The sequence below is a fragment of the Podarcis muralis genome, chromosome 2, assembly GCF_964188315.1.
Source record: "Podarcis muralis chromosome 2, rPodMur119.hap1.1, whole genome shotgun sequence".
Classification (NCBI taxonomy): Eukaryota; Metazoa; Chordata; class Lepidosauria; order Squamata; family Lacertidae; genus Podarcis; species Podarcis muralis.
In genome coordinates this window covers 22,209,218-22,233,663 of record NC_135656.1, presented here as the reverse complement: position 1 = coordinate 22,233,663, position 24,446 = coordinate 22,209,218, and the positions used below count along the sequence as shown (strand labels likewise).

Below are 24,446 nucleotides of genomic sequence, written 5' to 3'. Positions count from 1 at the left end.
TACAATGATTTTATAAAGTGTCATATTGATGCAACACTAACATTCTTATACATATAGATATTTATTATTAAATTTTTCAAATGTTTTCACAATTACCTTCAAATCAAATACACTGTCTCGTAAGGTGACTTCCCACAGTGTTTTTACTCAAACCTTTTCCACTGCATTATATCTTTATCTATTGCAGAACATTTCTCTACAATTATTTTGTCGTTTTTCTTCCTCTGCTTTTATCTCAAATCCCGCCCACGATTTCATTTGACTGCAATGTTGTTGTTTTTAATAGTCCACATGTGCTTTTACAGAACAGGTGCTGTTGGTTCTTCTTCACTTATCTTTTCCCTTCCCTGATCATTTACTTTTTTTTCAAAACACAAGTCACTCGGCTGCACTTTATGATGATGCTACAGTGGTGCCTCGCAAGACGAAAAGAATCCGTTCCGCGATTCTCTTCGTCTAGCGGTTTTTTCGTCTTGCGAAGCAACCCTATTAGCGGCTAAGCGGATTAGCGCTATTAGCGGTTTAGCGGCTTAGCGGCTATTAAAGGCTTAGCGGCTTAGCTGCTAAAAGGCTATTAGCGGCTTAGCGGCTTAGAAAAAGGGGGGGGGGAGCGGGAAAAAAATCGCAAGACTAGCAAGACGTTTCGTCTTGCGAAGCAAGCCCATAGTGAAAATCGTCTTGCGAAGCAACTCAAAAACGGAAAACCCTTTCGTCTAGCGGGTTTTCCGTCTTGCGAGGCATTCGTCTTGCGGGGCATGCAACATACTATGAAAATAAATTGGGTATTATTGCTGAAACTCCCGATTTCTCACTTACCCCTGCGTGCAGTTCTCATGGCACGACCGGCACTCATTGTTGGCATAGGGGTACTTGAAGATGAGCCCCTTTACCCCTACGATGCCTGCAGGGCAGTTTTCTACACAGTGCGGCCCATCCTGGTAGTTAGCACAATGCATACAGGCATCAGCACCCTGAGGAGCAAGAGGAGGTGAGTTGAGGAGACAGCTCAGTGATAGATCAACTGCTTTGCATGCAGAAGAACCCGGGTTCAACCCCTGGCGTCTGAGGAGAACATACTGAATGTGACCTTGGGCTTAGCAGTGCCTGCGTCATTCCCTATTCTTTCTGAAACTGTAAATAAAGCTTTCAGTAAAAGTAATCTCTAGCATTCCCTCCACAGATGTCTGAATGGTCTGAACTTTCCGTAACTAGCAGGAGGAAAACTAGGAATATCCCAAGAATTTGCAGCCTGTGGCCTGAAATGTAAGCCCTAATATTGCCTTGCAAAGTGGCAGGGAGACCTGAGTACCCATCCCTGCATTTAATTTGGTTGAGATCTGGGTCATCTGGCCCTGAAAGCTGCTCCATTCATTAAATAAAGGCAGCGGCAGCCAGAAGCAGGGACTTCGTGACTTTGGAATCTTCTTCCTGAAGAGGAATAACAATCTGCAGCTCTGTTGGGTTTTGGAAGCCACTGCAAAACGTCTCTTTTCCAGCAGGAATTTGCCTCAATTTGTTTTGTTCTGCAGATACTTCTTTGTAATTTCTTGTGTGTTTTTGTGTATTACTGTTTCACAATGCTGTCTGTTTTTGTTACGATCCGCTCACTGGTTTTGAGCTTTGGAAAATAAGTTTATAAATATATACTATGAAAAAATGGATGTGGGCATGCCTTTCTGCATCCACTTTCCTCGGCCCTTTATACTATAGTGGAAGCTCGATCCTAAAAGTATGTCATTACCCCCCAAACAATTGCTTGCAACGCTTGTACAGCTGGCCCAGTGCTTAAAAAGAAAGCAATGTAACAAGGAGGCAGGCAAGATGTACTGGAGTAGGACCTGATCCCACAGCCTGAAACCTATACCTCAAAGGCCATTACTTTTCATAGAAGACCTAGTACCTGATAAGATATTGGAACACAGGCACTGCTCCAAGTATTATCACTAAGAGAGAAGCAGGGCCTTTGTTGCTGTGTCCCCAGAGCTATGAAATAACCTCCTAGAAGTGATTCATGTGAGTACTAGTTTCCTGGCTTTCAGGAAAGGCGGGATCTGTTTAGGAAAAGCATATAGCTTACTTGCAACTCTTTCACATTATTTTATGTGTTCCAAGCTGCATCGAACATAAGACCACATAACACCAGTCTTGAAAGACCTACACTGGCTCCCAGTACGTTTCCAAGCACAATGCAAAGTGTTGAAGCTCACCTTTAAAGCCCTAAACGCCCTTGACCCACTGTACCTGAAGGAGCGTCTCCACCCACATCGTTCCGCCCGGACACCGAGGTGCAGTGCCGAGAGCCTTCTGGTGGTTCCCTTGCTGCGAGAAGCCAAGTTACAGGGAACCAGGCAGAGGGCCTTCTTGGTAGTGGCACCTGCCCTGTGGAACGCCCTCCCACCAGATGTCAAAGAGAAAAACAACTACCAGACTTTTAGAAGACATCTGAAGGCAGCCCTGTTTAGGGAAGCTTTTAATGTTTTATAGACTATTGTATTTTAATATTTTGTTGGAAGCCGCCCAGAGTGGCTGGAGAAACCCAGCCAGATGGACGGGGTATAAATAAATAAATTAGTAGTAGTAGTAGTAGTAGTAGTAGTAGTAGTAGTATCATCATCATCATTATCATTATCATCATCATCATCATCATCATCTGCAAAGGTTGGATATAAAAGGCACACATATCTTTGCCACCCCACCAACCCTTCCCCACCACTCCAGAGAAGCTATGTGACATTGCCATACCGATCCATTGCAGGTTAGGCCTCCTTCAATCTTCTGGCACTGCGGGTGACATGGGAAGCACGCCCCGTCTTGTGCAAATTCTCGAACATCCCTACGCAGAGCAGAGCAGGAGAGGAGAGGAGTTAGACACTTGGGGCCAGGGTGGAACGAGAAGGCAAAAAGGGAAGCAAGTGTCCATGGCTGGCTATTTCTTACCCCTCGTAGAAGCTGCAGGAGTCAACACAGGTTCCGTCACGGCTGTAGTTAAGGCAGGAGACACACTGATCTGGGTCAGGACCCCAACAGCCATCGGTGGAGCAAAGAGGATGACAGACCTTCCCCTCTTGGGCTGGGAGAGAAACAGAGTGCCTGGATCACATCTGGGACCAGGGCCCCATTTTAAGTTGTGGGGAGGGGCATGTGCTACCTGGAAGGAAAATGCTTCAAGTCCCTTTCCCACCTCCCTGACCCATCTGTGGACAAACCAACAAAAGGGGGAAAGTCATAGATTTACTATTTTAAACCCAACATCATTTGGCTATAGCAGGGGTACGATTCTCTAGATGTCTGGCCACAGAAACAACTTTATTCCAGTTAAGACTAACTAGCACAGGGGTCAGCAAACTTCTTCAGCAGGGGGCCGGTCCACTGTCCCTCAGACCTTGTGGGGGGCCAGACTATATTTTTGGGGGGAAATGAACGAATTCCTATGCCCCACAAATAACCGAGATGCATTTTAAATACAAGCACACATTCTACTCATGTAAAAACACCAGGCAGGACCCACAAATAACCCAGAGATGTGTTTTAAATAAAAGGACACATTCTACTCATGTAAAAACACACAGATTCCCGGACTGTCTGTGGGCTGGATTTAGAAGGCGACTGAGCCAGATCCGGACCCCAGGCCTTAGTTTGCCTACCCATGAACTAGCATGTTCACAGTCCAAGTGGTATCCAGAAGCAAGCATCTGCTCTGATGTTGCAGTGGGCAAGTCACTGACTCCCATGCACTGAGTTGCTCAGATGGGCAGGTAGCATAAGCCAAGGAAACAGAGCGCAATGGAGACTGCACAATTGTTTTGCCACTGGAACATATGGGTGGGATTCAACTAATTTGAATCCCGCTAGCGGAAACCCACACAAGGACTTCCACTAGTGCATGGGGTCCCCCCCCCATGTCCTGAAATTGGCTGGCAGGGAGGGGGGTGGTTGATAGAACCCCCAGCACACTATGCAGGGAAGGAGAGGGGAACTGTTTCATCTGGCAAGGCGAAATGCTTGTGTTGAAGGAACACTTGCCACACAGCTGCCTTGAATTCCTCTCCATAAGAACTGTTTGTTTGTTTGTTTGTTTGTTTGCTTGCTTGTTTGTTTGTAAATAATTTTTATAAATTTTCCATTAAGAACATCCAATTTATATCAAATCAAATCATAATCCAATTCAAAAAAATAAAAATAAAATTAAAAAACCAAATTACAATCTGAATTATCAATTATTAAATTTCATACAGACTTCCCATATTCTGGACCTCTGAAGAACTCCTCTCACATAGTTATATTTCTGCCCTCTTCTTGTTGTTTTCATATTTTCCACATTCCGATCATAAGTACTGTTTGCACCCTACCAGAGTTCAGTGGCATCTACTACATAGTGAGAGTGACTGAGCCCTCTACAAGGATAAGAGAATGTTGAAACTCCTTTGAAGGAGTTGTTTGGTTTTGTTGATGGCAATGCGGCCTAGTGTAGCAAGCACCAAGTCCCCTAACTCCAGGCTCCCTTATCTGCAGCTTGCCCACTCACTGCATTTCCTGGCAGGTTTGTTGCTCTTGATGTCAAGGTCCGAACGCCGTCGGGAGAGACGTTCCCAGTTGACCGTGTTGTAATAGCAAAGCTGCCGGTTCTCAGCGATGTAGACCTTGCCGGCACTGATCTCCCTAAGCGAGCGGAAGTCCAAAGAGGTCACATTCATGTTCTTCATGATCAGCAGCGAAAAGCCACGGCTAGGAAAAGCACAAACCAAAGTGTCAGCCTCAGGAAGAGGAGGAATGGGGACTATGTTCTATGGCTGGGAAGGAACAGCTAGTTTCTATGGTTTGCGACCCTGTCTGCCTGTACAACAAGCATGAGCAAGTGGCAGACCGAGGTCCAAATCTGGCCCTGCTGTCCACCAAGCCCTGCACAAAATATACAGAAGCATGGATTTAGGTGGGGAGGTGACTAGTTTCCAGATTCAGCCATTCTTAATGCTGTGACTTTTCAGAATGGCATTAAAACAGCAGCTGTTCCACAGGTAGCCTTAGGCATCACCAGGACAATGAAGCCCTAAGACTCCTTCTGCAACTCGCAAACAAGGTGAAGGAGGGTTGACCAAGAGAGCAATTCTTACTTATACAAGCTGCGTCCGCCTATGATTTCCAAGTTGGAGAAGACGCTGAAGTTGTGCATGTGTTTGGGCCACGACTGGATGTTCAGGTAACCTAGGATCAAGGATACAAGGTCAGTGATCTCTGGTGCAACTTTCCCTAAGCATTCTCCAATCACCTCAAGAGTCCTTAGCTCTCTGGTCTCTACGCCACCTTCTGGGCTCAAGCGTATACTAATGCCACTGTTTCCTCCAGCTTCCACATAGGCATAGAGCGGATGCCACTCTCAAGGAGTGCTGTACTGCCTTTTTGCAAGCTCCCCTTTCTTGCAGGTCACCTGGCTATTTCTTCTTGTGGTGCACTGTGGGATCTACATTGATCTGAGAGTTCCTAGGCTGCTCCTGCCCCACCCAGGCTGGGGTCAATCACAACCTGCACTGGGTCAATCTCAGCCCAGTCCCAGACAGGCATGGGAAAGAATCTGAACCCAGCAACTTCCCCCTGTGAACAAGGAGCAACGATAGGATACCCTGGGCTTTTCCCAGCAATCCACAGTCCCTTCTCAACTCACATGCATTCCTAAGCCATATTACCACTCTCTAAATTTCCATCTACCCTTCCTGCTTATATACTAAAATCACACTAGGTACCATATCAAACATTTTATTAATTATATAGGTCTTGATTGTCAAAAACAAAAAACCCAAAAACCTCAAAGCGCTTTCCAGAAAAGAATGAACATAAGCAGGTAAAAAAACGCCACCCAACTTTTTAATACATTAAAAAAAATAATTAAAACCAATGGTAAGCTAAAAACCAGATTAAAACGCACATCAACATTCTAGGTGTCTGGATAAAGGTAAAGGTAAAGGTACCCCTGCCCGTACGGGCCAGTCTTGACAGACTCTAGGGTTGTGCGCCCATCTCACTGAAGAGGCCGGGGGCCAGCGCTGTCCGCAGACACTTCCGGGTCACGTGGCCAGCGTGACGAAGCTGCTCCGGCGAACCAGCACCAGAGCAGCACACAGAACGCCGTTTACCTTCCCGCTAGAAAGCGGTACCTATTTATCTACTTGCACTTAATTGTGCTTTCGAACTGCTAGGTGGGCAGGAGCTGGGACCGAACGACCGGAGCTCACCCCGCCGCGGGGATTTGAACCGCTGACCATGCGATCGGCAAGTCCTAGGCGCTGAGGTTTTACCCACAGCGCCACCCGCGTCCCACAGGTGTCTGGATAGGCTTGCCTAAATAAATAATGTTTTTAGCAGGCACCGAAAAGGGTACCGTGAAGGCACCTGTCTGGTCTTAATAGGCAGGGAACTCCAAAATATAAGGCTCATCCAGACTTCCTTCCATGCTGCATTTCTAGACACAGGTCCACAATTTAGAGTGCCATGTTCAAACGCTCTTTTTATGTTGTTGTTTTTCCGGTCCTGTGCTTTCCCTGTGAAAACCTGCTCTTTACCGCTCAACTGGAGCAAGTGGCAATCCATTTGTGTGACTGTACAGGGGTACCTTGGGTTACAGATGCTTCAGGTTACAGACTCCGCTAACCCAGAAATAGTACCTCGGGTTAAGAACTTTGCTTCAGGATGAGAACAAAAATCACGTGGCCGCAGCGGGAGACCCCATTAGCTAAAGTGGTACCTCAGTTTAAGAACAGTTTCCGGTTAAGAACGGACCTCCGGAATGAATTAAGTTCGTAACCAGAGGTCCCACTGTAAAATGGTACTGTCTTGCTTGAAAATTGGTTGCGTTTCTTATTTAATTCCCTACCTGGGACAAACCTGAGAGGTGGTTTTAGCCACTTCCTTGACACGCCATTTGTTCCAATTCAGGGATAAAGAACGGGGTTTTCTGGATAAAGGGGGTGTGGGGGAAGCACTAGGACATGGTTCTTTAAAGTGTGGAACCTGTGCCTAGAAAGCACAGGGCAAAAAGCAACTGTGGATGAGCCTTAAAAGATCAATTTCTTTAAAATGCGGGACAAGTATTATATGGCACCTTGTAACAGTGCCAGCTCCGCAGACCAAAGTGGTCGAGTGGACCTGGGCAATTTCACAGGTAAACTGGTCCCAAATTTTCCGAGACTGTACATACTAATAGTAAAACTTTGAACTTGGCCTGGTAGCAAATCGGCAACTGGTGCAGGTCTCTAAGCAGAGGTGTCATGTGCTGACAGGGTCTCACCCCTTTCAGGAATCATGCTGCAGCATTCTGCACCAACTGTGGCTTCCAGATCAAGCACAAGAAAAGCCCAATGACCAAAGCACACTGTGGTCATCTGAATATGAAATAACAAGTGTGTGAACTACTGTGGGCAAGTTTTCCTGGTCCAGGAATGGTCATAGCTGTTTTAGAAGTTTCAGCTGGTAAAGGGGTGCTTCTAACCACTGAGCTTACCTGGGCTTCCAGTGACAAAGCTCAACCCAGATGCACCTGCAAAAACTCCGCTTTTGTGGGGATTGCAATCCAGGGCAGGCAATCTGACCAATTTCTCAGACATGGGAGCCACTCACCCACAGTGATTGAAAGGGACAGAGTCCTTTTTTACAACCCGCATTGCTCATGACACAGAGAGTTCCCTGCACCCCAGTTCACCTGTGATCTCTCGCACAGTCTGGAAGATGTTGAGTTTTTCTGGGTCCAGGGGAGCTATGTTGTGCCAGCGGTCTCTGCAGAACAAGAGCAGAAACGGTCAGAACTAGCGGACAACCTCAAAATGGAACCAGCCTTTTTTTTCGAGAGCTGCTATGCATGATGACTTACCAGAGGAGGGTAATCCCTGCACTCGCAATGCTGATGTTATTTACATGGCTGTGAGAACATTGCAAGACTGTGCTGAGGTTACAAGCCACAAAAAGAACCCACAGCTAATCAAGGGCTCATTCCTCATCCTGGTTGTTAACCCATTAAAGGAAAAGGTGCCCCAGTCAGTACCTGCCAAAGGTGGAGCCGATATGGCGTATTTATCACCTCTGCAATAAAAGAGATGTGATGTCTACAACTAGTCTGATGACTGGGAGTGGCCACCGGGACCATATAGCACCAGTCCTAAAGGATCCTCAATGGCTCCCAGTACGTTTCCCAGCACTATTCAAAGTGTTGGTGCTGACTTTTAAAGCCCTAAACGGCTTTGGCCCAATATCCCTGAAGGAGCGTCTCCACCCCCATCTTTCAGCCCAGACCAGGCATAGGCAAACTTAGCCCTCCAGATGTTTTGGGACTACAACTCCCATCATCCCTAGCTAACAGGATCAGTGGTCAGGGATGATGGGAGTTGTAGTCCCAAAACATCTGGAGGGCCGAGTTTGCCTATGCCTGGCCCAGATACTGAGGTCCTCTCCTGGGGGGGTCTTCTGCTGGTTCCCTCACTGCAAGAAGCAAAGTTACAGGGAACCAGGCAGAGGGCCTTCTCAGTAGTGGCGCTCTTCTTGCGGAACGCCCTCCCTTCAGATGTCAAGGAAATAAACAACTATCTGACTTTCAGAAGACATCTGAAGGCAGCCCTGTTTAGGGAAGTTTTTTAGGACTGATGTTTTTAGATATGTTGTAAGACACCCAGAGTGGCTGTGGCAGTGGCGTAGCGTGGGGGGTGCAGGGGGGGCCGGCCGCACCGGGCGCAACATCGGGGGGGGCGCTCACACTCACAGCTCTCTGCCCCTACCTGGCTCGAGTGCTAAAATCCACAGGTTCGGGGGCGCAAATTACTTGCCTTGCCCCGGGTGCTGACAACCCACGCTACGCCACTGGGCTGTGGGGAAACCCAGCCGGATGTGCGGGGTATAAATAATAGAATTATTATTATTACAACTACAGACCTACTAGCCCCTTAGATATGGCCTCCAAATTATACTCACAATATTTATGAAATAAAATCCAAGAATGGGATAGTAACCAATCCATTATATATGCTGAACAAGCACTAATCAGTTTGGTAGATTGAGTAGTGCTACTGCTGCACTGCTGTTAGCTAGCCACTCTGTCCCAACTCACAAGAAGTTATATCTTAGTGTAGAGAACAATCTGTGCATACTTACCCTACAAGACCAGTGATAAGGAAGTCCAGGTTGCCCAAGATTTTCGTGCAGTTGATAAAGCTGTCAATATTGCTGGAATCCACTGTCTGATACTTGCTTCCAATTCCAGTCCCTTCACAAGCTGGAAACAAGGCAGGGGGTCAGGGTTAAATGTTTCAAAGAGGTGAAAGCTACCAGCTTAATGTCTCTCCACACAGCTCCCTAACATGTCCCCAGAGCTGATGGAATAGGCAAAAATGACTTGGTAATTCGGATCAGTCCCAAGTTTATATATGAATTTAAAAAAAACTTTTCAATGAGGTTATACAGCAGGAAAAAGAAAGGGGGGAAAGAAATCAATAAAGTATAATTGAACAAATATATTATATTATATTTCCTGTGGAATAAGCTACAGGAAGAGGGTATATAGCCTCTTCTGTACATAGACAGAATATGTAAAAGAAAATCCCAAGAACCAGTCATGTGTCTATTCACAGAGTCTCTTCAACAGGCAGCATATGGAGCGGAGGTCTTTAAATCTTCAGAGGTGGAATTAATAAAAGTCAGAAATGGAAAACAAATACAAATCAAGGTCAATTATCACTTTACTATTTAAATCAAGGTACCCCAAGGACTAACTGCACACACCCATTAAGGGCAAATGCCGCATTAGTATAAGAATGACACATTTGTTTCTTAAAGAAGTCCAGAAGAGGCAGTCCAAGGCAGGTTGTCTGAGTTCTTTGAAGAAATATGCAGCTCACGTGCCATGTGCACAACCTTCACACTCGAAAGGTGGATATGCTCCACAGAGAAGATCTGGGAGCCTCAGTTATGCCTTCCTATTTAGTTTCCTGTTCCAGTAGCCAGAAGAAGCTATGGCTTTGTGTTACCTTTTGGGCACAGCCCCACGCAAGGCTCACAGATCTTGCGGCCGCCTTTTTCCACTTCCATTTTGTGATTAGGGCAGGTCCGGATGCACAAGCTCTGATCCACCACAAAATTATCTGCAAAATAATGGGAAGGTGGCGAGAGAGAACAGGGGAAAGATTAAAGAAATGGGAGCAACTAGTCACTGGAAACCCCTTAGGGATGTTTGGGGCTAAAACAGGACCTCATAAGTAACTATGAGGCATTGGGGCTCCTAGTTTTTCACTGAAGAATCCACTCTCTTTCCATTTTAATATGAGAAAAGGAACAGCAGAGGATTATTATTATTATTAATAATATTTACTAAATTTGTATACTGCCCTTGTAGTTCACAGCATAAAAATACAAGATAAAAAACAGATAATACATAATACAAGCAGGGTGGACGACCCCCAAAGGCTTTCAAACTTGGGGGGAAAAGCAGCGATTTCAACTACTGTGACTTCTCTCTCATTCTTGATCTGGGAACAATCAGGTTAAAATTAAAATAAAATACTCAAACTGTTAGTGTTGGGTTATAGTGATATTAAACGTCTTATTAGACATTATTTTATTTAGACTTTTAGACTGTCAATTTATATCTATGCTGCATTTTCCACCAGTCCATCTGTGCTCAAAGTGGTTCACAAGAAAACAATGTGTGGGCCAGCTTAAAAGTTTAAGAGGCCTTTGTACATCATGGCCCCTCAATGGAGTTCTGCCACATCTGTGGCAATTTTCCCAGATGGGTTGCAGGTGGTGGTGGTGGGAATAATGCCAGAACTGGCCCTGAAGGAAGTGGTATTCCAATCTAAAGGAACACCCATCACACACACAGAGAGAGAAGACAACCACCTCCTTCTCCCCTATAGACACAACCTAGGACTTACGGGGGCAGTTTTTGACGCATACGCCACCATATTGGTATTTGGCATCCGGGTTTGGCTCCAGTTGGAAGGTGAGCTTGTTGTAGATCAATGGAAGAGGGCAGCGTGTTTCACAGGCCCCATTGTCATTGACCTGCCGGCAGGCCTGTGGTTGAAAAAGCATGTGACAAAAAGCTGAGTAAGATCATGCCCACCCAACCCCCATCATTCCAGGCCGAAAGCTGAAACATTGAGCCAGATTCAACTAAACCAGTGTGCTAGCGAAAGCCAGCACTAGGACTCTCGCTAGTACAATGGGCTTCCCCCTCTCCTCTGCCATGCCTCTCCCACGCCATCCTCAAATGTGCTCTGGAAGGAAAAGAGGACCTCCCAAAACAGCATGCAGGGAGAGGAGAGGGGAGACCGTTCCATCAGAGAAGCAGAAACGCTTGCGCTGGTGGATCAGTTGTATTAGTGCAACGCTGATTTCCACCCACTTCATGCTAGATTCTTCCCCCAGTCCTGAAGGCACACAAAAAACTTGGCACTAACTCCATGGAGGCACCATAGGGAGCTTAGTGAGAAAGGATAACCCACATTTCCCCCAATATTCCGTTAAAAACTATGATTGCAAAGAAGATTATCATTGTAGCTGAACATGGAAAGAAGCCAAGGCAGCCCAGGAAACAAAGGCTCTGGCAAAAGCTAAAGATCAGGAGCTGAGCTCAAAAGATTGGAGGGTTGTGCTGGCAGGCAGGTTGTGGGGACAAAAGGAAAAAGGGGCAGATATGTACACTCAAAACCAAACTGTTCCCATTCTCACAATCGTCTCCCTTCCTCAACACAGACCAGACATACAAAGCACAGCCAAGGAGAGCCGGACACAGAGACTGCTTACGTACAAAACACTCTGTCTTCAGTGGGCCAGTGCAGCCTCCTGCACATTCGTCGTGGCAGCATTCATTGGGGTTGGGACCAAAGCAGCGCTCATTGCACTGGGGGGCACAGATGGTCTTGGTCACTATGGCAGGAGGAGAAAAACGTTGGGTGAGAAGCAGTCAATGCCATCGCCCCATCCTCCACTCTAATAGTTGGCTCCTCCCATCTTCTCCTGACCTTCCCAAGACCCTGGGAGGTGGACATAGAAAAAAAACCCCCGTATTTTTTGCTCTATAAGACGCACCCAACCATAAGACACACCTAGTTTTAGAGGAGGAGAACGGGGTGGGGGGGGGAGAGAATTCTCTCCCTCTCTGCTCAGCGCCTCTCTAGCAAAGCGGGAGGAGAAATGGAAGGGGCTCCATTTCTCCTCTCACTTCGCTGAAGGGGCGCTGCGTAGCTTTCCCTCTCCAGCGAAAGCAACGCAAAGCCGCCGGAGCACAGCAGGAGAGCTCCCGCTGTGCTCAGGAGGTTTTGGGCGGCTATCCCTGAAGCACCGATCCCTCTTGCTCTCCTGGTTTCAGCGAAAGCTGCGCAGCCTGCATTCGCTTCATAAGACGCACACACATTTCCCCTTACTTTTTAGGAGGGGAAGTGCATCTTATAGAGCGAAAAATGCAGTATTTAAGGTACAGTTACTACCCCTCAACACAGAAATTTCCCATAGCATGATGCATCTGCAATCCCTGATCCAAAAGTCAGTATATTGCCTTCCCAATTAATGGAGGGTTGGGAGCTGAGGGATAGCTCAGTTGGTAGAGCATGAGTCTCTTAATCTCAGGGTTGTGGGTTTGAGCCCCATGTTGTGTTAAAGATTCCTGCATTGCGGGGGGTTGGACAAGGTGATCTTTGCCGTCCCTTCCAACACTACAACTCTGTGATTTACTAGCATTCACAACTTATTTTTTCTAAAGAGGGCTCTTTGAGTGCTTTTGCATCAACTTTGCCCAGCTGAGGAACATCGTAGAATTGGGAAAAGGTTCAGAAAACGGTAACCAAAACAATCGAGGAGACGGAGCAAGCCCCCTATGAAGAAAGGTTGCAGCGTTTGGGACTTTTTAATAAACTACCATTCCCAGGATTCTCTGGGGGAGGCCATGACTGTAAAAGTGGTATCCAGGTGCTTTAAATGTATGCCATTACTGTCAGAGTTAAATCATCATGAAATCTGTTTACTGTGTTCCCCCTCATATGAGCATTTTCTGCCATCTGGCCTCTTCAGTAGCAGTTCAGTTGTTAAAAGTTATGGATCACCTATTATATGCAGGCAGATTGCTTAAAGCAGGTGCTGCCATAGCTTTCCTTTCCAAATTTGGAATCTGTCTATATCACCATGCCAAGTTTAAAAGCAGCCACGAAAAGAATTGAGTCCCGGTTGCTCACCCAAGGACCAAACCTGGGGTCAGGGGTTAGTCTCCTCCAACCTGCCCTCCAGTACTGGCTGGGCATAGTGGGAGCTGCAGTCCAAAAACATCTGGAAGGTCCCTGGTTTGGGGGGGAGACTGGGTCCCAGGCACTGTAATACTTACATGTTTGACAGTTGTTAGGACCAGGACCCCAGCAGTGACCATTGCAGCTCTCATGACATGGAGAACCTATCCAGGGAGACAAAATGCAACATCAGCCATCTAAACCAGAGGTAATGAGTATGATGGGCCAATAAGCTTATAAGAATCACATTATGTCCAAAGGCCTGCCTCACATGCTATTTGCTTAATATGCATGGAACCTGATTTAAAGTGTTTAAACCCCACTCTTTACCTGAAAGGGCTTCCAGAGCAGCTTGACACAGGCAGAGAGGAATCTGTCTTATGCAGAGTTAAACAAATTATCTGCATTGACTGGCAGTGGTCCTCCATGGTTTCTTTCTTTCTTTTGTATATATTAGTTTTTTATTTTATTATTTCCAGTTATGCAGTACATTATGAAATAGTGAGACAGCTAGAAAGATAAGGCTTCACTTAACATTCTCTAGTTTCAATTTAGTGGTCAAAAGCAGCTATTTCGAAGGAGTATAAATATATGTATTTTCCTCCCTCTATGTTTTCATACCAAGGATACACATAGCCCTACCTGGAAATGCCAGAGTTTGACCCTGGGACCTTCTGCAAGCAAACAGGTGCTCTATTTAAAGATCATTTTAGATTGGTTATGGTCTGAGCCAGTTTGGATTTATTTGATATATGTTTTCAGGAACCTCATGAGAATTAATTCTCTAGGTGGCACACACACAAAACAAAGGCTAAAAACACAACAATAAAATTGTATTGCAGTAAAGACACAATAAACTTAAAAGACAGCTGGTATAAAAGCCCCAACACAGAACGAGCGCAATAAAGATGCAGTGGTGGAGGACTTTGACTAGGAAGCATGTGATGGAGTCACCTTGTTGAAACTAGGCAGGTTTATGTCTGGTGACGGCCTGGATGGAAGATTTCCTGGGTTCTCGCATTGCAGAAAGAAAACGGGGCACAAATGTAGCAGGGAAAAGAGAAGAGAGGAAATGGCTGCATGGGGTTGCATTGTATCCAGGGCAGCTGTCTACCAGCTCCACCTGGTACGCAGGTTGAGACCCTACCTGCCCGTGGACTGTCTCGCCAGAGTGGTGCATGCTCTAGTTCAGTGTTTCCCAACCTTGTGCCTACAGCTGTTTTTGGACTACAATTCCCATCATCCCTTGCCACTGGTCTTGCTAGTCAGGGATGATGGGAGTTGTAGTTCAAAAACAGCTGGAGGCACAAGGTTGGGAAACACTGCTCTAGTTATCTCCCGCTTGGACTACTGCAATGCGCTCTACGTGGGGCTACCTTTGAAGGTGACCCGGAAACTACAACTAATCCAGAATGCGGCAGCTAGACTGGTGACTGGGGGCGGCCACCAAGACCATATAACACTAGTCTTGGAAGACCTACATTGGCTTCCAGTACGTTTCCGAGCACAATTCAAAGTGTTGGTGTTGACCTTTAAAGTCCTAAACGACCTTGGCCCAGTGTACCTGAAGGAGCATCTCCACCCCCCATCGTTCTGCCCAGACACTGAGGTCTGGTGGTTCCCTCACTGCGAGAAGCTAAGCTACAGGGAACCAGGCAGAGGGCCTTCTTGGTAGTGGCGCCCGCCCTGTGGAACGCCCTCCCATCAGATGTCTAAGAGATAAACAACTACCTGACATTTAGAAGGCATCTGAAGGCAGCCCTGTTCAGGGAAGTTTTTAATGTGTGATATTTTAATGTACTTTTAATCTTTGTTGGAAGCCGCCCAGAGTGGCTGGGGAACAAATAATAAATTACTATTACTATTACTATTACTCCTGTGTAAACACAAAACATTGGCAGGCCAGACAGGGGAATACGAGTGCAAGCACACACCTCACCCTACTTTTAGCCAATACTCACACTTGTCTGCGTTCTTTTGGATCACTGTAGGGTAGCTTGGATCCCGGACGATGTCTCCCCAATTGATAGTATCCGCATGACACAACTGCTGGTTCCTCCCAATGTAGACACCCCCAGACAGGATTTCTGAAAAACAGTAAGAGGCAGCTGTGACCACTTTACTTCTGGGAGATGTGAGACACCAAAATATCTGTGTGAGATATAGCCAGCATACACACTGAGCACATCCAGCTTCCATATACAGTGGTACCTTGGTTCTCAAACACCTTGGTACTCAATTTGGAACCCAAACACTGCAAACCAGGAAGTGTTCTGGTTTGCAAACTCTTTTCGGAAGCCAAATGTGCTCTGTTTTGAGTGTTGCGCTTCCGATTTGAGTGCCACACTTCTGTTTTGAGTGTTACACTGAGGTCTGTCTGTTTTTGCTATTTATTTTGCTTTGTTTTTGTGGCTCTTTTTTTGTGACTGTGTGGAACCCAGTTCAGCTACTGATTGATTATGCTTTCATTTTATTGATCAATAGTCTCATTAGATAGTAAAATTCATGTTAAATGGCTGTTTTAGGGGTTGTTTTTAAAAGTCTGGAACAGATTAATGCATTTTGCATTCCTTTCTATGGGAAAGTGTGCCTTGGTTTTGGAACGCTTTGGTTTTGGAACGGACTTCTGGAATGGATTAAGTTTGAGAACCAAGGTACCACTGTACTGAAAATGAAAGCAACCTTTTTCAGAACTCTTTCCAGAACAGATTATGAACCTATGGAAGATAAGCATGTGCAGTCCCACTTCCTTTAGCTCCACAGAATCATATAAAATCTGAAATGGGCTAGGATGGACTCCCAAAGAGGTTTCCCCACTCTCTGAATTCTCTTCACTATTATAATAATTCTCTCCACTGCTATGATCACTGCCTAACTCTCATTTCTATGGCTTTGCTGAGCCGTCTCCTTTTTCCCTTCAGACCTCTTCTCCACCAACTTCTTATTTATGCATTATTCTATTTAAATATATTTATAGCCTAGCCTTTCATCACAACCAACCCAGGGCAGGGCACAACCATAACACCGAACAAATTAAAACAATACACAAATCCATTTCGATTCACAGAAGGAACAAGAACAAGATAAAAGCGTAATTAAAAAGGCAGTCTTTAAAAACAGCAAAGCAGTCTTCGTCCTTCCAGCGTATGTGCTCGCTAAATTAAACAAGTTACCTTACAAAGGCCTGAGCAAATCGCTGAGTCTTGATCTGGCACTAAAAACAAAGTTGCTGTCATTACTACTTTCCCTCGAGCCATTTTTGTGGAGCGACTCATTGCCCGCACTTACAGTACAATCCTATACGTGTCTATTCAGGAGTTCAGTGGGGCTTGCTCCCAGGCAAATGCCTATACGACTGTGGCCACAGTCTCCCTTGCTTCCTTGTCATCCTTCAGCAAAAGGAGTGTGTGTGTGTGTGTGTTTTGAAGCAACACATTTGTCCCTTAACAGCAAGCTGCTTAACAAACTGAGTTCTGGAGACTTAATGAGTCCTTACCAGCAGAGGGCTGGGAGCTACCTCTGTGTTTTTCAGAATTCCAAAGTATTCTTTGGATATACAGTCATACCTTGGAATCCGTTCCGGAAGGCCGTTCGAATTCCAAAACGTTTGGAAACCAAAGTGTGGCTTCTGATTGGCTGCGGGAAGCTCCTGCAGCCAATCAGAAGGTGCGGAAGGCCCATTGGACGTTCGGGTTCCAAAGAACGTTCACAAAACGTTTGCAAAGCTCACTTCCAGGTTTGCGGCATTCAGGAGCCAAAACATCCGAGTACCAAGGCGTTTGGAATCCAAGCTATGACTATATAAGCAAATAGGTATATCAGCCTCCCTATAAGCAGCTGGCAGGCCATTTATACCCAAGCCAGGCTGGATATAAATACTATTTATTAAATTTGCACTTGCTGGCTGGATGAAATTGGTGCTTTCACAGTACAGTGGTACCTCTGGTTATGAACTTAATTTGTTCCGGAGGTCCATTCTAAATCTGAAACCATTCTTATCCTGAGGCGCGCTGTCACTAATGGGGCTTCCGGTGCGCAATTTCCATTCGCATCCTGGGGCAAAGTTCTCAACCAGGAGCAGCTACTTCCGGGTTAGCGGAGTTCGTAACCCGAAGCGTTTTTAACCAGAAGCGTTCGTAACTAGAAATACCACTGTACCTCACTCTGACTTCTGTTTACTTTTTTCCAGCTCTCATCTCCACAACCAAGGCTTATGGGCCTTGGTTACCCATTTGGAGGTGTCATGTGTTAAAGGCGCTCAAGGTAGTAAACATGGTTCCCCCAATATTATCATCATAACAACGCTGTATACTGTAATAGATTGGGCTGAGATCCTAGTGAGTTTCATGGCTCAGTGAGGATCCGAACCCTGATCTCATACTCCAATCAACGCACCACACATGCAGACCCTCCAAAGTTTTCCAGGGACAGTCCTGGATTTACAGAAGCCTCCCAGTTTCTGATTTGATCCCAGAATGTCCCGCTTTTTCCTTTGAATGTTTTCATTGGAGGAATGTTGGAGGGTATGGAGTTATGTGACACCCCTCCCAAGCCATCTGAAGGCAGCCCTGTAATGTTGAATGTTTTATTATGTTTTTATGTATGTTGGAAGCCACCTAGAGTGGCTGGGACAACCCAGTCAGATGCTTGGGGTATAAATAGTACAACGGACGACCCTGTTTTTTCATCGGAGAAATATTGGAGGGTATGCACATGGATTTTTGTAGGGGGTATATCTGACCAAATGTTTCCCAAATCAGCATTGCAATATCGCCTTTCACATTGCTCCACTGCCACAAAGCTCTTCCCTTGCCTCCTACGCCTTGTCAATTATACAATTCTTCCCACAGCCCTTTAACCATATACTTTAGGCTGAGACATCGACCTTCTTTTCCCTTACAAGGAACGCAGTACACATCTGCAATTATGTATTTAAGCGCTAAATATTAGCGATGTGAAATACTTGTAGTATCCATGAAACGCTGCAGGCACTTCCATACAGCAGGGAATGTTGCCCAGGTAATTCTGAAAAGCCATGTCTCCTCCGCCAAGGGTTGTTCTGTCAGCCAACAGAAAGATCAAGCGATGGGAAAGCTGATAGATAGGTGTTGTCTTTTTTTGGTGCCACAGTAGCTGAACAACAACAACATCAACATCAACCCAACAGACTGGTTGGTGCAGGTACCTAAAACATGCAGAGGCCTGTTCTCGGCTGTCTGTCTTCCTCTTAGCTCTGCTGACATGATAGCCAAGAACTCAGATTTCACAAACAGCCACTTCCAGCGGTTACGGAAGACTTCATACTCAACCAACCAGTAGTGCTCAACTGAAGGACATACGTCAGGGGTGGGGAACTTGTGGCCCTCCAAACATTGCTGGACTCTAACACCCATCAACCCCAAGCAACATGGCCAATGGGCAGGGATGGTGGGAGTTGTAGGACAATAATATCTGGAGCGCCGTAGATTCTCCATGGCTGATATAGTAGCTCCATGCTAAAATCTAAGTTGGGGACTCCATGCTTCTCTAATATATGTTTGCACATGCATCCATCTGCATTCAGATTAATATAGCCAATTTCTGAGGCAACATCCATTGGCTGTGATCCCGTGAACAGAGAGATGAAACTGAAACTTGAATTTAAATCCCTGCATTATCATTATTATTTCAAAGATTTATAGGTCACCTTCAGGGCAAACCCATCTCAAGGCAGCTTTAATCAGAATAACATATATAGGAGATATATGTTACCTTTTGGTAAAGCATACACATAATGGCTTGCAAATGCATACTCGCTTAGCCACTGATCAACAGTCAGCATTAATGATATTGATTACTTGTTGAGTGAAGAAAGGAGGGGATGGTATCCCAGTCCCTCTGCCCTGCAAAACACCACGGGTGACCACGCTGGACATCTGCTAAGGGGATACATGGTACAGAGCCAATCCAATACAGATCAGCTTGCACTCAGTTCTGGGTACAGAGGTTCTGTATCCTATAGAATGCTAGCAGGACTTGAACCAGCATGAGAAACCATGAGCACAAGATTACTTTTTTGGCCGAATTACGTTGTGAAAATTAAGGTGTGATTAGATTCAATGGTTTATTATACTCAAGTAAATACAGTATTTTCATGTCTGGATTACCCTTGCTGTATTGGGTTGCTTTGCCTAACATAGGGTTGCCATACGTCCAGGAATTCCCAGACATATCCTCTTTTGGGGGTCCTACATGCTCATCTGGGGTGGGGTAGGGTTACATTTCAAAGCAAATGTCCTGGATTTGGAGTTTTTATTTTTATTTTTTCTGTGCGGGCGGCTCTGGTTCAGGCTTGGGCTCTGGTGCCCCAGGCTCTCTGGCGTGGATGGCGGAGGGGCTAGCGGGCGATTGCCAATCCTACTTAACACAGAACGACCCATGGTAGAAACATATATTCAGTTCCAAATTAAAGAGCTCACTCCACAGATAAGCAGCAAATTTATCAGCCTGAATCAGATTCACAGCATCTTTGACATGATGATTAATCAGCTATGTTTGAAACCTCTTAGGATTCATTTCTGAATCTGGGAAGGAAGTAAAGCATAGCTGAAAAGTAGGTCCAAACGTGGCCATCATATTGTAGCAATGGGTTCTGGAGAGGTAACTGAACTCTGGGCTGAAAGAACCCTTCTGAAATAGCTTTCAAAGACATGCTATATATTTTACAAGGGACGTGGGTGGCGCTGTGGGTTAAACCACAGAGCCTAGGACTTGCCGATCAGAAGGTCGGCGGTTCAAATTCCCGCAACGGGGTGAGCTCCTGTTGCTCGCTCCCTGCTCCTGCCAACCTAGCAGTTCGAAAGCACATCAAAGTGCAAGGAGATAAATAGGTACCGCTCCGGTGGGAAGGTAAACGGCGTTTCTGTGTGCTGCTCTGGTTCGCCAGAAGTGGCTTGGTCATGCTGGCCACATGACCCGGAAGCTGTACGCCGGCTCCCTTGGCCAATAAAGTGAGATGAGTGCCGCAACACCAGAGTTGATCACAACTGGACCTAATGGACAGCGGTCCCTTTACCTTTATATAGTTTACAATCTCTGAAAGTGAGCTTGTGTTCACAGAAAATACGTCTGAACTATCAGCGAAGAGCGCAAGATACGCAGTATCTTGCTGCGTAAGATACATGTGCCTTATTCTGGGCAATGGAAATGCTCTTATAGTGCACCAAATCCCTTGGGCCTTCACTGGTCTCCTATGCGATTGTCTACAGAACGGATGGAATAGCAAGGGCTGTATCAGATGCAGCACAGCTGGGTTCTCAATGCCATTGTTGAGGCATCCTGGGTGTAAAGCTCCTTGCATGCCTTTTCCAGGAACAATCCATGGCATTCCGATTGTGCACTAGAGCTAAACAAAACCGGGAGGCAACTGCTGTGCAGGCCTGCCCTTGGCCAGACACTAATATAAGATTGCCATACAGTAGTACCTCGGGTTAAGTACTTAATTTGTTCTGGAGGTCTGTTTTTAACCTGAAACATGAAGCACCACTTTAGCTAATGGGGCCTCCTGCTGCTGCCGCGCCACCGGAGCACGATTTCTATTCTCATCCTGAAGCAAAGTTCTTAACCTGAGGTATTATTTCTGGGTTAGCGGAGTCTGTAACCTGAAGCGTATGTAACCCGAGGTACCACTGTATTTTAAAAAGTGAAAACCCGGACACAAACGTTGTTGAGCTTGGGGTGGGGGGTGGGGGGCGAAGTTGTTGCCATATGCTCATTTTGGCCAAATTCCACCCGGATGCTCTTTCTGGGAAATTCAGGTCGTATGGCAGCCCTAACTAAGAGGGCTGGCTTGCAAATCATAGCGAAGCAACATTACAGCACTCAGAGCTGCTCTTCCAAACGCCAATCAAGGAAAAAGAGCAATGAGACAAACCCACATTTACCAGTTGCTAACTGTCCTTTCCTTTCTGCCCTCCTTCTCCCCAAATGCAGCTGCTTCTTGGGTGTGACACAAGGACTATATAATAGCAATCCTGCCCAGGAATGAAGGAAAAGTTCACATCCGTAGATGAAACAGTGTGAATGGGGTCCGTTTAGGAATCTAGACTCTGCTTAGCCAGGTGTCACCTGCCCAGCCTGCAAAACAGTTGACATTCCTTCTCATGCAGAATAACCCCAGGGGGCTTTCGTAATTCAAATTCTTTATAGTTTCTGGGTGAGGAGGAGGACAAGCAGTGGCGTTGTCTCTCACAATTGATTTAGTTTCCCTCAAAGTTCTGCTTCCATAGTCCCCCACCCCACCCCCTTCCTCAACTAATTCCATTATCTCTACTGTAGCTGGAGTTGACCTTGAATTGGGACTCAACCCCAGGTTGTTTACAAGGCTTTTCTTTGTTGTACAACACCGGGTCTGGCCAATTAAAGGGGCAGTGTGCTAAGGGTGGCCCACAAACCTGCTTCTTTGGCAGCTAGTCAAATCCTGCCAGCTAAGTGGCTAAGTGGACCCATAAATTCTTTCTTGTAGATTGGACTTTCACCTGCTTATCTCCAGCTCAGATTGTAAAGATGTTCTCTCCGATACAATCAGAAGTTCAGAGTGTTAAGCAACGGGAGGGGCAGAGCCGCAGATTGACGTTTAGGATCCATAGCTAATGACTCCTGGGAGATAAACATGTTTTCTACCCTCATCCTGAAGCCATCCTTTCATTAGAGCCTCCATCACAGACTGGCCTCACCAACTTCTGAGATGCTGTGGATTGTGCTGGCTGCGTATAGGTTTTTCTGGCACCAAAGGTCCTTCTCTAAATATCCCTGCTACTCTGTATGCTTTCTTAGTAATAATTGCTATTATTTATATGCCACCGCCTGACTGGGTTGCCCGGAGAGCCACATTTTATAAAAAAAGATTTCCCAGTATTTTAAAGTGATTTTATATCTACTGCTTTTTGCATTTTTACTGTTGCTACAGTAATTGCTTTTGGTTCTGATGTTTTTGATTTGTTCTATATTTGTTTTATGGTTCTCTTTTATAGACTATCTTGAAAAACTAGATTAATTTATTTTTTTTAAAAAAGAAGTGCTTTAGAACAACTGGATTTTATGTTAGAAGTAACTTCCAAGACGACACAATTCATCAGACTCCTAGATGCTTTGTCCAAATAGTTTAAGACAAAGTCTTAAACGGCTCAGGACCGCAATACCTCAAGGACTGCCTCTTTCCATATGAACCTACCCAGACCCTGAGATCATCTTCTGAGGCCCTTCTTTGTGTGACTCCTCCTCAAGAGGTCCGGAGGGTGGCAACACCAAAACAGGCCTTCTCTGCAGTGGCTCCCCGTCTGTGGAATGCTCTCCCCAGGGAAGTTCGCCAGGCCATTATACACCTTTAGGTGCCAGGCCTTTGGTTGACCTGATTGACATCCTATACTCTTTTTAAAATGTGGCTCTTTTTTGGGTGTGTGTTATTGGGTGGTTGTTTTATTTTGATTTTATATATCGGACATAGGCAAACTCGGCCCTCCAGATGTTTTGGGACTACAACTCCCATTACCCCTGACCACTGGTCCTGTTAGCTAGGGATGATGGGACTTGTAGTCCCAAAACATCTGGAGGGCCAAGTTTGCCTATGCCTGTTATATATCGCCATCTTTTCTGTGAACTGCCCTGAGACCTCCAGGTATATAGCGGTAGAGTATATAATTTCAATAAATAATAATAATCCTGTCTGGAAGCTCCTAAAAGATCTTGCTGTTGCTCAGTATAGAACCATTCAATATCTGGTTTCAACCAGTGGCTGAATTTTGCTGTTGAAAGGAAAGGTAACAACCCCTAGATCAAGAATGGGATTCTGTGCACATGATTTCAAACTCCTAGACTCTTTCAGTGTCGCTCAAAAGAGCTTACTAGTACGTTTACTAGTACGTTGATTTAACCCCAAACACTGCCTATCACACTACTGATGCAAGCCCTATGGGTCGAATTACAGTTCCTTTCTGTCTTCAGTTCCCCTTCCCAACACCACACGACATACAGTGAGGGCTAGCAACAGATGCCAAGACAAGTACCCAAAAGTCACAAGTAAGGGCATGTCTGCTCTGCAAATTAATCTTTTGTAATTGATTACTCTACAAACAAGTTCAGCTAATTCTATGAACTGTAGGTGAAAGTGCTACATGTTCTCTGAGGGAGAGTCATACTCTCATTACAAAACCACGAGCACGGTTGCCAGTTTCGGGTGGGATTCAATCACACGCTGGCAAATGCAAGTTGTGCAATTAAGTTGATCAGTGCTCTTGCGCAGAAAACCCGTGATAAGCAAAATGAAGGGGAAATGTGACGGAAAGAGTGGGATAACCATGGCTTGACAAAACACTGTCAAGCCAGCCTCCTCACAAACTTTGTGCAAACATACCAGGATGACTGCTGACACCATACATTTAAAGCGCTCTTATACCACTTTTAACAACCATAGGATGCGGGTGGTGCTGTGGGTTAAACCACAGAGCCTAGGGCTTGCTGATCAGAAGGTTGGCGGTTCGAATCCCTGCAACGGGGTGAGCTCCCGTTGCTCGGTCCCTGCTCCTGCCAACCTAGCAGTTCAAAAGCACAAAGTGCAAGTAGATAAATAGGTACCGCTCTGGCGGGAAAGTAAACGGTGTTTCCGTGCGCTGCTCTGGTTCGCCAGAAGCGGCTTAGTCATGCTGGTCACATGACCCAGAAGCTGTACGCCGGCCCCCTCGGCCAATAAAGCGAGATGAGCGCCGCAACCCCAGAATGGTCCGCAACTGGACCTAATGGTCTCAGGGGTCCCCTTACTTTTATACCACTTTTAACATCCATGGCTTCCCTCAAAGAAACCTGGGGACTGTAGTTTGCTACGGGTTATGACTTTGCAGACCTACAATTCCCTTAACAAACTACAGTCTCCAGATATCTCATGCCTATTGGAAAGAGTACTTTAAAGGGACATTAGTTAACATTTCAAAACCAGCTGCTGGATGGGTAGGTGCCCATGTATTTTTCTTGAAACAAACGTTTAGACTGAGATTGTGTTCTGCACAAGGACAGAGTCCAGGCATAGCGTGCGATTGCCTGAGCCAATGGTGTAAGATCTTGAGCTGTGGAATGTACTTTCCTCCTCAGTGGGGAAGGTAAAAGGTGACAGATGCTGAAATCATTTATCCACTGAGCAATCATGCTCCACCCAGTGCCCCA

General features: G+C 45.8%; 1 protein-coding gene across 1 annotated transcript in view; it reads right to left on the bottom strand.

The window, feature by feature from the left end:
* The window catches only part of ERBB3 (erb-b2 receptor tyrosine kinase 3), a 93,546-nt gene that overhangs the window by 21,874 nt on the left and 47,226 nt on the right, over positions 1-24,446 (bottom strand). Inside the window, exons 4-15 of the mRNA XM_028712625.2 lie at positions 15,215-15,340; positions 13,352-13,417; positions 11,786-11,904; positions 10,908-11,049; positions 10,002-10,115; positions 9,130-9,250; positions 7,691-7,764; positions 5,112-5,202; positions 4,526-4,725; positions 2,938-3,070; positions 2,743-2,833; positions 817-971 (exon numbers count right to left, since the gene is read on the bottom strand). Of these exons, the coding sequence (XP_028568458.2) occupies positions 817-971; positions 2,743-2,833; positions 2,938-3,070; positions 4,526-4,725; positions 5,112-5,202; positions 7,691-7,764; positions 9,130-9,250; positions 10,002-10,115; positions 10,908-11,049; positions 11,786-11,904; positions 13,352-13,417; positions 15,215-15,340 (1,432 nt within the window). The remainder of the gene's footprint in view (positions 1-816; positions 972-2,742; positions 2,834-2,937; positions 3,071-4,525; positions 4,726-5,111; positions 5,203-7,690; positions 7,765-9,129; positions 9,251-10,001; positions 10,116-10,907; positions 11,050-11,785; positions 11,905-13,351; positions 13,418-15,214; positions 15,341-24,446) is intronic.